This window comes from Anabrus simplex, chromosome 13 (assembly GCF_040414725.1).
Source record: "Anabrus simplex isolate iqAnaSimp1 chromosome 13, ASM4041472v1, whole genome shotgun sequence".
Classification (NCBI taxonomy): Eukaryota; Metazoa; Arthropoda; class Insecta; order Orthoptera; family Tettigoniidae; genus Anabrus; species Anabrus simplex.
The window spans coordinates 48,937,731-48,952,364 of NC_090277.1; the positions used below are offsets into that span (position 1 = coordinate 48,937,731).

Consider the following 14,634-nt stretch of genomic DNA (forward strand, 5'->3'; position numbering starts at 1 on the left):
GTTATTGGCCTAGGCCTACCCCATTTTTATTTATACTAACTACTAGATGATACATTATTTGATTTTTTTTATCAGATGTTATCTGTGTGAAACTGCAGTTTCCACATGCTGCTTGAAGTCTCGAAGAGTCATTGTGAAATCAATTCTCGGATTACATTCACCAATTTTGTTAAAAAGATTTCACATTCTGACTATTGGAGAATTTTTATGGCTAACTGTTTTAGTGTTCACAATAAAACGTAGGTCTTGTCTGTAAATTTGCACTTTTCACATTAAAATTTACTCTAGCAAGTAACTCACTGTCATCACTCACGTTATTTGCAAGTTTGTACACAAATATTTGTTGTAGAATATCCCTTCCATTACATAATGAAGAAGGTTTAAATTCGTTTAGTAAGTTACTGTATGAAACTTTTCTTTTGGCGCTGAAGTAACACAATTGCTGCCAACACCTATATCATTAAACTGCTCGGAAGTTAAATTATACATTTTAATTATAAGTACTCAAATATATCCGGATTTGTGGATGATTAGCAGGGTATGCCTATCTTTATGTCTGGTGATAGTGCAAAGCTGGAAAATTATAGACCTGTATCAATACTGTGTGCTCCGGTGAAGGTTTTTGAACAAATAGTTTATTTCCGAGTTGAGAGTTTGTGCAGATTTTCTTCTGCTCTCTAATTGGAGCATTTGTTCATCTTACGTTGTTGTTTGAGTCATCTTCCATAGACTGGTTTGATGCAGCTCTCCATGCCACTCTACCTTTTCATTTCTACATAAATGCTGTGTCCTACATCTGCTCTAATCTGTTTGTCATAATCGTTACCTTGGTCTACCCCTTCTGTTCTTACGACCTACACTACCCCTTAAATACCAACCAACTGAACAAGTCCTGGGTGATCTTCTCTCGCCAGTTCAATTCGGTATCTATTCATTTATGATTCACCGCGCGAGTTGGCCGTGCGGTTAGGAGTGCGCAGCTGTGAGCTTGCATTCGGGAGATAGTGGGTTCAAACCCCACTGTTGGCAGCCCTGAAGATGGTTTTCCGTGGTTTCCCATTTCCACACCAGGCAAATGCTGGGGCTGTACCTTAATTAAGGCCATGGCCGCTTCTTTCACATTCCTAGGCCTTTCCTATCCCATCGTCACCATAAAACTTATCTGTGTTGGTGCGATGTAAAACAAATAGCATTTATGATTCAATCTATCCATTTGACCTTCAGCATTCTTCTGTAACACCACGTTTCAAAATCTTCGATTCTCTTTCTTTCTGATCTAGTTATCATCCTTGTTTCACTTCTGTACAATGCCACGCTCCAGACAAAAGTCTTCAAAAAATCTTTCTAATTCCTATATCAATGTTCAAAGTGAGCAGATTTATTTTCTAAAGAAGGCCGTCCTTGCTTGTGCTAGTCTGCATTTTATATCCTCCTTAATTCTGTCATTGTTAGTTATGTTACTACCCAAGTAACAGTATTCGTCTATTTCCTTTAAGACTTCATTTTCTAATCTAATATTTCCTGCATCACCTGACTTCGTTCGACTGCACTCCATTACTTTTGTTTTGGACTTACTTATTTTCATCTTGTACCCCTTACCCAAGACTCCGTCCATACCATTCGGCAATTTCTCCAGATCTCCTGCAGTCTCAGATAAAATAACAATATCATCAGCAAATCTCAGGGTTTTGATTTCTTCTTCTTGGACTGTGATTCTTTTCCAAAATTCCTCTTCGATTTCCTTTACTACTTGTTCTTTATAAATATTGAAGGGGAGGGAGGTCAAACTGCAACCTTGCCTCACTCTTTTCTGGGTCAAGTGGTATTATACCTGACAGAACTGGAAGCCATTAAAGGGGAGTGGATTGTTTTTTTTTTTTTTTTTGCTAGTGACTTTACGTTGCACCCACACAGATAGGTCTTATGGCGATGATTGGATGGGAAAGGTCTAGGAGCTGGAAAGAAGCAGCCGTGGCCTGAATTAAGGTACAGCCCTACCATTTGCTTGGTGTGAAAATGGGAAACCATGGAAAACCATCTTCAGGGTTGCTGACAATGGGATTCAAACTCACTATCTCCTGGATACAAGCTCAGAGCCGCGCGCCCATAACCGCACGGCCAACTCACCTGGTGGTGTGGATTGGATGGTGCGAGATATTAAACACATACTAGCGTTTAGCTAAGCGTCGATGAGTCATGTGTAAGGACTATTCAACCACGCTGGTAGACAGTACACAAAACAAGAGAAAACTAGTCCCAAAGCAAAAGATCATAAAGTGATTGCAGATGTTCCCCAACTTGAACCACATAATTTCTGAAGGATGTTGACAAGTTTTATGAAGCATTGAGTGACATCGTGGTCAGGGTCAACAGCAAGGATAGAATAGTGCTAATGGGCGATTTCAATGCGAGAGTTGGGAATAGAACTGAAGGATATGAAAGGGTGATTGGTAAATGTGGGGAAGATATGGAAGCTAATGGGAATGGGAAGCATTTGCTGGACTTCTGTGCTAGTATGGGTTTAGCTGTTACGAATACATTCTTCAAGCATAAGGCTATTCACCGCTACACATGGGAGGCTAGGGGTACCAGATCCATAATAGACTATATCTTAACAGACTTCGAATTCAGGAAATCTGTTAGGAATGTACGAGTTTTTCGCGGATTTTTTGATGATACAGACCACTATCTGATCTGTAGTGAACTAAGTATCTCTAGGCCTAGGGTAGAGAAAGTGAAATCTGTCTGCAAACGAATAAGGGTAGAAAATCTCCAGGACGAGGAAATTAGACAGAAGTACATGGATATGATTAGTGAGAAGTTTCGAACAGTAGACAGTAAGCAGGTTTAGGATATAGCAAGTGAATGGGTGGCATACAGGGATGCTGTAGTAGAAACAGCAAGGGAATGCCTAGGAACAACTGTGTGTAAAGATGGGAAAAGGCGAACATCTTGGTGGAATGATGAAGTGAGAGCAGCCTGTAAATGTAAAAAGAAGGCTTATCAGAAATGGCTCCAAACAAGGGCTGAGGCAGACAGGGATTTGTACGTAGATGAAAGAAACAGAGCAAAACAAATAGTTGTTGAATCCAAAAAGAAGTCATGGGAAGATTTTGGTAATAACCTGGAAAGGCTAGGTCAAGCAGCAGGAAAACCTTTCTGGACAGTAATAAAGAATCTTAGGAAGGGAGGGAAAAAGGAAATGAACAGTGTTTTGAGTAATTCAGGTGAACTCATAATAGATCCCAGGGAATCACTGGAGAGGTGGAGGGAATATTTTGAACATCTTCTCAATGTAAAAGGAAATCATCCTGGTGGTGTTGCAAACAGCCAAGCTCATGGGGAGGAGGAAAATGATGTTGGTGAAATTATGCTTGAGGAAGTGGAAAGGATAGTAAATAAACTCCATTGTCATAAGGCAGCAGGAATAGATGAAATTAGACCTGAAATGTTGAAGTATAGTGGGAAGGCAGGGATGAAATGGCTTCATAGAGTACGTGGAGTGTTGGTAAGGTACCTTCAGATTGGACAAAAGCAGTAACTGCACCTATCTATAAGCAAGGGAACAGGAAGGATTGCAACAACTATCGAGGTATCTCATTGATTAGTATACCAGGCAAAGTATTCACTGGCATCTTGGAAGGGAGGGTGCGATCAGTCGTTGAGAGGAAGTTGAATGAAAACCAGTGTGGTTTCAGACCACAGAGAGGCTGTCAGGATCAGATTTTCAGTATGCGCCAGGTAATTGAAAAATGCTACGAGAGGAATAGGCAGTTGTGTTTATGTTTCGTAGATCTAGAGAAAGCATATGACAGGGTACCGAGGGAAAAGATGTTCGCCATACTGGGGGACTATGGAATTAAAGGTAGATTATTAAAATCAATCAAAGGCATTTATGTTGACAATTGGGCTTCAGTGAGAATTGATGGTAGAATGAGTTCTTGGTTCAGGGTACTTAACAGGTGTTAGACAAGGCTGCAATCTTTCACCTTTGCTGTTCGTCGTTTACATGGATCATCTGCTGAAAGGTATAAAATGGCAGGGGGGGATTCAGTTAGGTGGAAATGTAGTAAGCAGTTTGGCCTATGCTGACGACTTGGTCTTAATGGCAGACTGTGTCGAAAGCCTGCAGTCTAATATCTTGGAACTTGAAAATAGGTGCAATGAGTATGGTATGAAAATTAGCCTCTCGAAGACTAAATTGATGTCAGTAGGTAAGAAATTCAACAGAATTGAATGTCAGATTGGTGATACAAAGCTAGAACAGGTAGATAATTTCAAGTATTTAGGTTGTGTGTTCTCCCAGGATGGTAATATAGTAAGTGAGATTGAATCAAGGTGTAGTAAAGCTAATGCAGTGAGCTCGCAGTTGCGATCAACAGTATTCTGTAAGAAGGAAGTCAGCTCCCAGACGAAACTATCTTTACATTGGTCTGTTTTCAGACCAACTTTGCTTTACGGGAGCAAAAGCTGGGTGGACTCAGGATATCTTATTCATAAGTTAGAAGTAACAGACATGAAAGTAGCAAGAATGATTGCTGGTACAAACAGGTGGGAACAATGGCAGGATGGTACTCGGAATGAGGAGATAAAGGCTAATTTAGGAATGAACTCGATGGATGAAGCTGTACGCATAAACCGGCTTCGGTGGTGGGGTCATGTGAGGCGAATGGAGGAGGATAGGTTACCTAGGAGAATAATGGACTCTGTTATGGAGGGTAAGAGAAGTAGAGGGAGACCAAGACGACGATGGTTAGACTCGGTTTCTAACGATTTAAAGATAAGAGGTTTAAAACTAAATGAGGCCACAACACTAGTTGCAAATCGAGGATTGTGGCGACGTTTAGTAAATTCTCAGAGGCTTGCAGACTGAACGCTGAAAGGCATAACAGTCTATAATGATAATGTATGTATATGTATGTTGTTGCATGTCTTAAACTTTTTAGACAGGTTCAGAAGGCAATCTAGAGTAATGCCTGAATGTTTTAGATACCAGTTTTGTCGCAGATCTCAATGGTAAAATTTAATGAGAAATTTAGTGTAAGCTTGATGATTTTTCAGATGGAAGCAAAAGGTGTCTGGTGTTTTACACACTTTTAACATGCTCGTGTTATCTAATAATCCCAAGTGGAATAGGTTTTAATATTTGTTCTCTCATATTTTTCACGCCTTTTAGTATCATCATCTTATTTAGCAGTAGCCTGCACCTGGATCGAACCTCTTACCTTTCAATATATCCATTGCGGATAATCCACTGGAGCAGGTCGACTACGTTTTACATCTAGAAAGTATCCTCTCAACAAATGCTAACTGCTCATAGAGGTGGTCAATAAATCACAGTCTTGTTACTTTGTCACTGATATTTTTCTGTCACCGACATATCAGATATGCTGTCACGGAATTATCTGTGACAAAATGTCGTTCAAGTTGTGTATTTGGATCACGCTCACAAGGCTGTTATCCTCTGTGGCTCGATGTCTATATCCGTTTTTCATTTACCAGTTATCTACGGTGATATTAAAGGTGTTAAATCATACTTTGTAATCATAGTGTATTTATGAGCACAGTAGAAAGAATACCTGTTTAGCAATTGTATATGTCACTAGCTAGCTCATGGTTCATTCGTAGTGCGAATCGAACATATTAGTCCTCAGCTGGCAAATGAGGCACGTTTGAAAACATAATATTTTTTTTCCAGAAGTACTTGTCTGATTTTCGAAATAATCACGGTGCTGAATTTATAATGTTTGTAGATGTAATGCTATGCATACAAAATAGTGTGGTACAGTTTAAAAAAAGCGAAGTTAGTACCATTATCCCAGAGTATATTAATGTCATGACACAGTACTTGCTTTAAGTCTGATTATTAGCCCTTTGGTACCATTATTAAAAGTGAGAACAAAATATCAATATCTTTAACCATTCACGAGTTACTTCAGGTGGACGTTTTTTGCTGAATGGTCTGTATATTGGAAGAATTTTTGTAAAGTTCATAAATTTATTATTTTTAGTCATTTTATTTTTAAACCTACATTAAGTCATCATCACTGGTCGTCTGCCTGTCGGCAGGTCTTCGCATGAATTCTCCACGCTGTTCTGTCTTCAGCCATTCTCTTTGTCTTCCAATAGCTTCTATTCACCTTTACACTGTTCACTAACTGATACCCCTTCCTTTCTCACTTCAGTTTCCATTGTATCTTCCTTTCCGATGCTTCGGTTATTAAACAATTTCGTCGCAAGCAGTGGCCTAACCAATTTTTCTTCCGTCTTTGAATGCTTTCCAATATCGTTCTCCTTCCTTCACCCACTCTTTTTAATAGTTCCTCATTCCTTACTTTTTCCTGCCAGCCGATGTTCTCCATCTTCCGCCAGATCCACATTTCAACTGCTTCTAGTCTTCTTTCTTCCTCTTTTCTCAACGTCCAAGTCTCAGCCCCATAAAGCGCCACACTCCACGCAAAGCACTTCACTAACCTCTTCTTAAGGTCCTTATTTAGAGGCCCACTCATCAGTGTCCTTTGTTTCATAAATGCTTCCTTGGCCATTGCAGTTCTAGTCTTCACTTCGTTCAAGCAATAAAGATCACTTCTTATTATGCTTCCCAAATATTATTTTAGCTGTTGAGTCTTTTGACCCCATGATCATTGCCTTGGTCTTTTTCCTATTAATTTCCATGCCTAACTTCTTACAGGATCTATTCAATTTTTCCAACATAGCATTCATTTTCTCAGTTTCTGCTAGAACCGCCATGTCATCTGCAAATCGAATGCATTCCATTCTTTTTCCTCCAACTGCCATACCTTGTTTTCCTTGAAAGCAATTTGCAATTAATTCCTCCAGGTATATATTAAACAGCGTTGGTGAAAGACAACATCCTTGCCTCACCCCTCTGCCAATTCTGCTCCCTTCTGACAGATCATGTCCTATTCTGATTTGGACAGTTTGGTTTATGTAAAGGTTCTTAATTAGTCTTCTTTCTTTCCAGGCTACTCCATTCTTCTTCAGTATGCCTATCAATTTATCCTATTGAACTCTGTCAAAAGCCTTTTCCAGGTCAATAAAAGTCACAAATACCAGTCTCCCTTTTTCAATGCATCTTTCTCCAATAGTTCTTAGTAACCCAATAGCATCTCTCGTACCTTATACCTTTCTAAATCCATACTGCTCTTCCTTAATGGATTCATCTAATTTTTTATATAACCTTCGATTCAGGACTCTCAATAGTACTTTTGCTGCATGGGAAATCAGACTCATGGTCCTGTGATCTTCAAACTCACATGCATCCCTCTTCTTTGCTATAGGGACCATCACTGTGGTTAGAAAATCTTCAGGCCACTGGCTTGTCTCATGTATTCTGTTACAAAGCGATGTTAAAATTTGCGTACCCTTATTTCCTAACGCTTTTACAATTTCTATTGGTAGGCCATCAATTCCACATGATTTCCTCGTCTCATTTCTTTAATAGCAAGTGCAACTTCATCCTCAAGTATAGATCATCACTTTTCATCTTCAGGCACTTTACTTTACTGTAAATAATCGGTATCCCGGAGACACGGCACGGGTAATCACATTCCGCTTGTTAATTTATTGCGCATCATGTTAACAACCTTTTCCCTATGCAATGTATGCATTATTAAAACTTCAGATTATACATGTGAATATTATTTTTCCCACTTCTAATGTTTTGCATACAATTTGCATACAAATTTGTATTTTTTATTTTTCTATTCCACCTTTTCAATACAATTGATTTTGTGTTGTTAGAAGTTCACATTGCTACAACACTACATTAAAAGGGACATGTTTTGCTTGGTTTCAAGCATCCTCAGCCTTTGTAATTTATCTCAAGGTTAAAACCTGTCATTGTTAATTTGCTTATAACTAATTTGTACTTAATTATGATTCTAAAAACTAAGTGGTAAAATATGTTAGCAGTCTTACTGACTTTAACCGTGAGGTTAATATACTTGTTTGTCTTGGTTTTTGCCTGGTTGGCTATCACATTACATGTAATTAATCTCATGTTTAGACCCGTATTGAAATTTGCTATAATTTGCATACAAATTTGTATTTTTTATTTTTCTATTCCATCTTTTCAGTACAATTGATTTTGTGTTGTTAGTTACATGTAACACTTCTAATGTCCCGAATCTTCCGAAAAATACTACCCGACTTTGTCATCATATCAACTAGAAGTATTTCCATACTGGTCGCCTGCGACCAAAGAGTGACCATACCAATAATCATATGCTTGTGCTTCCTGTGAATGAATTACAGATAAAAGTCAGATATTTTTGTATCACAGATATTCTGAAATATCATTTAAGCTCATCTCTAACTGTGACCTGTGACGATAATCATATGCTCGTGCTTCCTGTGACTATATCACAGATAAAAATCACAGATATTTTTGTGTCCGCCTCTCACCAGTATTCTGAAATATCGGTTAAGCTCATCTCTAACTGCTCACAAGATGTCAATAGGAGAATTGGTGCTGCCCACTCAACATTTGGACATTTATCCTGTCATGTCTTAACGAATAAGGACCTTACAATGCATACCAAGATCATGGTTTACCATACTGTTGTCATATCAACTCTGCTTTACGGTTGTGAAACATGGACCCTCTACCATCAGGATATCAAAAAGCTAGAGCGCTTCCATCTTCAGAAACTTAGATCCATCTTGAACATCAGATGGGAGGATCGGGTCACCAACCTTGCAGTTCTTGAGAAAGCACATGCTATAAGCATTGAGGCTACCATCATTGGCCACCGTCTCAGATGCATAGAGCACGTCCATCGCATGAGTGAAACCAGGCTTCCTCGTCAACTTCTGTATGGTGAACTTTGTTCTGGTACCAGACCTCACGGAGGCCCTTTGAGGCGTTCCAAGGACCAGCTAAAGCATACTATGATAAGAGCTGGAATTAACACTCAATCCTGGGATACGCTTCCTGATGGCACCACACTGTTTATTCATCAGTTTCGGTGTTTGAAGAGGAATGACAGCGACGTGAAGAGGATAAACGACAAGCACGGAATCTCCGTCAAGCTCAGTTCTGCCCTCTCCCAACCATTTCATGTGATCTGTGTGGACGAATGTTTCGTGCCAAGATTGGGCTACTAAGTCATATGAAACATATTCACAAAGCTTTGTGAGTGTGAAAATATAAATTGATGTTTACTCAGATATGAGTTACAGTCGCCGCCACCGACAATAGCTTTCTTTTTTTATATCTGTCTGCCTGTCTGTTGGAGTGTCTATGAGGGCTAATCTCAAGAATCACTGGAAGGATTTTGGTGCTGATTTCACCATTCTATTGGGCATTTATCGAGAAAGGTTTATGCTTAGAAACATTCATCCATGACAAAAGAAATTGAACAGTAACGATTTCAGTGAAGTGAGTCGAGGAAAAGCCTTTTTAGCGTATGTTTACTAAACTGTTAGATATATCAATGCTATGAGGATAAGATTTAAGTGAAGCAAGTCAAAGAAAACAAGAAGAAGAAAAAAAAACAACAGTTGTTCACCAAAGTTATGCAATGAGATGTGATTGGTAGTGAAAAGTTTGAAAAGTTGTTTGATTGCAGGTAATAATTTAACTGGCTGTGGCACAGGAGAAGCGGTCTTGATACCGATAATTCCTATGATTCCTTCAGATTTGCCTTTTGATTTCAAATGAGTCCAATTCGCGGTTGGAATCTGCTTTGGCATGACAATGAACAAAGCACAGGGTCAGGCGCTTAGCGTGGCTGGAGTTGATCTCATTGGAGAATGTTTTTCTTATGGGCAGCTTTATGTGGCCTTTTCGCTGTTTCATCAAAACCAAGTCTTTTCCTATTCATTACCAGAGGAAAAACGACTAATGTCGTGTACAAGGAAATCTTGTAAGTCCTTGGTTCAAAGTAACCTATTCCCTTAACACATAATAGTATGAACACAATGAGGTTGTTTCCTTGTCTTTTTGGATTATCATGTTTATCCTTAACTCATCCTTCTGTTGTTCCTTCTTTCGGCACTGACGTGTCATTGTGTCCTGTTATGTGGTCCTTTTCATTTTCCTATCTAAGATTTCATGTCATGTTAATAGTACGGGTGGTACAGCTACCCATATTCACACAGTTTTATGCAACCCGCAGATTATAGCTTGATCTAAAAATATTGAACCTTGGTGACTCACAACAATTTCTGGTCTTAACTACGCTTTCTATAATTCGTTTATTCATGTCAATCAAATCAGTATTGATGATAAAATACTGAATTATGGTAAAGAATCCGAAAATTCTATATCACAGAAATATCATGTATGGAGAATATGATGGCTGAATGGACATAACAGCAGTAAATAACAAATCGTGATAGCCGAGCATGCTAAACGTTAGAGGAGAAAATTGGTGCTCATTAGCTGTACGTTTGAATCCGATGTAGGACAAATATTTTTATTTCATTGTTAATCCATTGGCGCCGACTTAGGGAACCGTTCCGTACGCCGCCATTTTGGACCGAATGCCGACATACGGAACTGTTCCGTACCAACTTATAAACATTTGTAGTTTTAGCTACTAGCAAGTGATGAGTCTTGCGCTGCATGTACATTACTCCTTGAAGTTCAGTGAATCTTCTAAATGGAATCCACCCTTCTAAGTTCACAGATTACTGTATTTAAAAAAAATTACTATCTGCTTGCGCTTGTTAGTAAATAAACATGGCTGATGATTATGTAGATATTGTAAAGTGGTTAGAAAGTGATAATGAGAATAAGTTTTCTTCAGAAGACAGTGATATTTCTTACACTAATGATAGTGATGTTGATAGTGTTAGGGAAAATGATTCTAGTGATGATGACAGCATGGACGATGTAAATGAAGACCGAGGTGGCGGAGCTTTACGAGAGGGATCTTTAACATGGAATTGGTCAAACATTTCCAATACACCAAAAACAATTCCATTCACTAGTGTTTTGGGTTCAGTGCTGTTGTTTTGTGAAGACTGGGCACAAATACTATACTTAAAACTCTGTATTCACGAGCAGAGCGAAGGTTCTCGCTTCGAGAAGTTACTGATGTAACACTGATGTGTTACAGCCTTATGGCCTTTATTGAACGCGGTAACAGTAGTAATTACATGGTGTAAGCTATCACATCTTCTGTACAGCATTTGTATGCCATAGATTGTAAAATACTGCAAAAAACACGTTTCTATCAATTTCGACGTGATTAGACTATACAAAATGGCGGTGAATTGACATGTCTCTAATTGGTCCTAACCTATCATGTTTTCTATGATACCTCGACTCCCCTTTTCTGTCAAAAGAAAATGGCTTCTTGGACCAATCAGGTGCGCAATTCTATACCGAAAGATATAGGAGTGGCTATGGTTTATACAGTACAGTAATATTTCATAAAAATGTGTAGAGTATGGACTCCACTCTACATAAAATGGCACGGTGTTTTTGAGTTGGGCCTCACTTACTGCCTCTCGTACCATTTTCACATTGTGCGGGGAAGTCTACTTCAGGCTAACTGCACATAAAATTGCTGAAAGATGTTGTGTGTGCGCGCGGCTGTGAGCTTGCATCCGGGAGATAGTAGGTTCGAATCCCACTATCGGCAGCCCTGAAGATGGTTTTCCGTGGTTTCCCATTTTCACACCAGGCAAAATGCTGGGGCTGTACCTTAATTAAGGCCACGGCCGCTTCCTTCCAACTCCTAGGCCTTTCCTATCCCATCGTCGCCATAAGACCTATCTGTGTCGGTGCGACGTAAAGCCCCTAGCAAAAAAAAAAGATGTTGTGTAAGATAGGTCTGAGAGACAATTCCTAGCTGGTTGCGTTTGTTAGGGAAAAAATAGGGACAGCTGTACCACCCGGTGTGTGTGTGTGTGTGTTTATATATAATTCTGTTTACTAATTGTTTCTGTATTTGTTTCAGGGCAATCTGTGATGATGTTTTCAAAGATTTTGAGGAGAAAGAAAGGATATTTAAATTTTCTTCACCAAAGGTATTGCGACTCCTTGAAGTTCTTAAGCAGTTCAAACCTCTTAAACCTCCTGAAACGAAAGAAGAAGGGACTCCTGTAAACAGCTCTGACGATGCACCAAAAGAAACACCTTCTGAAACTGTCCAAGAGAATTGTAAAGAGAGCTCAGAGAGTGGAGAAAACAGTGGCAAAATTGAATTACAAGATACAAATTGTCAATCTTCAGCTATCGTTCCACCGGAGGTTACCCTGCCTGAGAGTGAAGTATCTGCGACAGAAGTTGACGTGAAAATTTGTGATAGTGGCAGCAAATATTGTAATGAGGAAAATAGGACGTCAGAATCTGTTAATGGTACAACCACAGTAAGTAGTAAAGTGGATGAAGTTGAAAAATCCGAAGTAGAAAAACATTTAGTGAACGGGAAAGGACTGACGTCTCTGAACGAAGTTACGAACGATAGCGGTGATATCACTAACTTCGGTAACGACAAGCAACTGTCGGAAAAATGTGCAGATACTGTGCTCAAAAATAATGACAACATTGGAAATGTAATTTCTGATGGCTCATCTATGGCTTTAAGTATGGTTAGTAAATTAAAATCAATGAATGGTGTTCGTACTTACCCAGTGATCAGTGATGAGGAATGTGTTTCTCTTAGTGCCAATGATAAGATGTTACCGGGTGGACGTGAGGAAAGTGTTCAAACAAGTGTAACTGTGATAAAGGAGGATCAACTACCTCAGTGCAATGATGATGATAATAATAAGAAACTCAACTGTGATATTCCGCAGCCCAAGCCTGCCCCTACAGAAAGTGATATTCCACCCAAAGATGACAGTCAGAACGAGGATGGAAGTAGAACAAGGTCGGCTGGTTATACTTCTAGAGGTCGAGGCTACAAGTTCTTCAGGAAGGGATATCATCGAGACGATGGCAGTGGTCGACCTGACACCCAGATTAGACAGTACAGGAACCATCAAACGGATGATGCTGATGCATTGTGTGGGATCGTTTTTGTCGAACATAGATTTACAGCCAAAATCTTGCATCATTTACTTAATGTGAGTAGGTACTGCATTGAAAATATATTTCATGTGTTTTGATTCGTTATGCCCAACTAAGGAGTGATTTTGAACTTCTTAGCACTTTTTTTTTTTTTTTTTCTCTGCTTCCCATTATCTCTTCATCCTTTCACTGTGTTCCTTTTTACATTGTTCAGTGTATCCTGTATTTAGTTGGGTGGACTTTACAGAAAATTTGTGTTTGTGAATTAAGGGTCTGAATTTTATTCTATCTTGAATAGTTTCTTCATTAATGCCAATTACATGTAGGTCTTCACTGATTACCTTCCACTAGTTATTGTGATTTTTTCATTGAAAAGGCTAAGTTTAACATTTTCTTTGTGAGCCTGTTATTATCCATTGTATATAAGTTAAGAAACCATAAAATTGTAATCAACATTTCCTGATGGTATCTGTGATTTTTATTCTGTAATTTGATAGATTTAATGTGATTTCTTTTTCATCCAAATTCCATTTTCACATTTTGGTCCTAAGATTTTTCTGAGGATTTTCATTTCTTGTTTCTCAATCATCTTTATTCAAGATTTGCCACCAATTATAATAGTTTCAGAAGCATGAAGTGCTTCTGTTTTAACTACTGTACTTTGTTATAATTTATAATATCATAATTTTGCCTCTTTTGATATAGTTCTGTTATTGTATCTGTTTCAAGAAATTTTGTATGCTCTTTTTAAAGTTTTGCAGCGCTTTCTTTGTTATCTTGCTGATTTAACCCTGCTGGTTGAATAATTTCTACTAGAAACTTAAATTTGTGTACTTGAGTGATGTTTCCATATTTCATGTTATAGAAAATATTTAATACATTTTTGGGAAGGAATGGTTTTAAAATTCCGAATTGTTCTTACACTATTGGGAACTATTATATAAAAAATAGAGTTCGTATGAGAAACCATAATTTTTTTGTCTCCGTTTGAGAATATCACCGGACAATGACATACATGTTAGGTCCCTTTAAACAACAATCATCATCAAAATATCACTATTTTAATGTATACGGACTTCTCTATCCAAAAATCCTTTCTTTCCACTTACCCCCAGAGTGCCTGTGGGCTTATGAGTGGTAACGGTACACCCTCCTATCATACTGGCTTGTACACCATTGAGTTAAGTACCGGTACCATCTATCAGTGTGCTCATTCAATCCACTTTACTGGGGGAAATAGGATGGACAGGACCTTGCTCTTCTGGTTTGTCGCACTGATTTAGCACACAAATGTTGGCTATAAATATTTGCATATAATTCTACGTACTATGAGAAAAATATATACTAGAAAGGATATTAGAAAGAAGAATGAGAAGAAAGATTGAAGGGGAGTTACAAGAGGAACAATGTGGCTTCAGGAGTGATCTACAGTGGACCCAATCTTTAGTTTGAGACACCTGATGGAAAAGAACTGGAAATATGGAAAGGATCTGGGGCCTGTTTCACAAACAAACTTTGCAACTTTGCACTTTTTGGTTCAGATTTTGTTCCACCATCACTTTTCAGATTTAGCCTGCAAAGTGAAAAGTGAAAAGTTAGGAATCTTTTCACTTTTCAAGCCTGTTATATTCCTCCATTGGTACAGA

General features: G+C 38.6%; 1 protein-coding gene across 1 annotated transcript in view; it reads left to right on the forward strand.

The window, feature by feature from the left end:
• Dcr-1 (Endoribonuclease Dcr-1) overlaps positions 1 to 14,634 on the forward strand; it is a 189,283-nt gene that overhangs the window by 55,613 nt on the left and 119,036 nt on the right. The window contains exon 9 of the mRNA XM_067157086.2: positions 11,934 to 13,044. Within this exon, the coding sequence (XP_067013187.2) occupies positions 11,934 to 13,044 (1,111 nt within the window). The remainder of the gene's footprint in view (positions 1 to 11,933; positions 13,045 to 14,634) is intronic.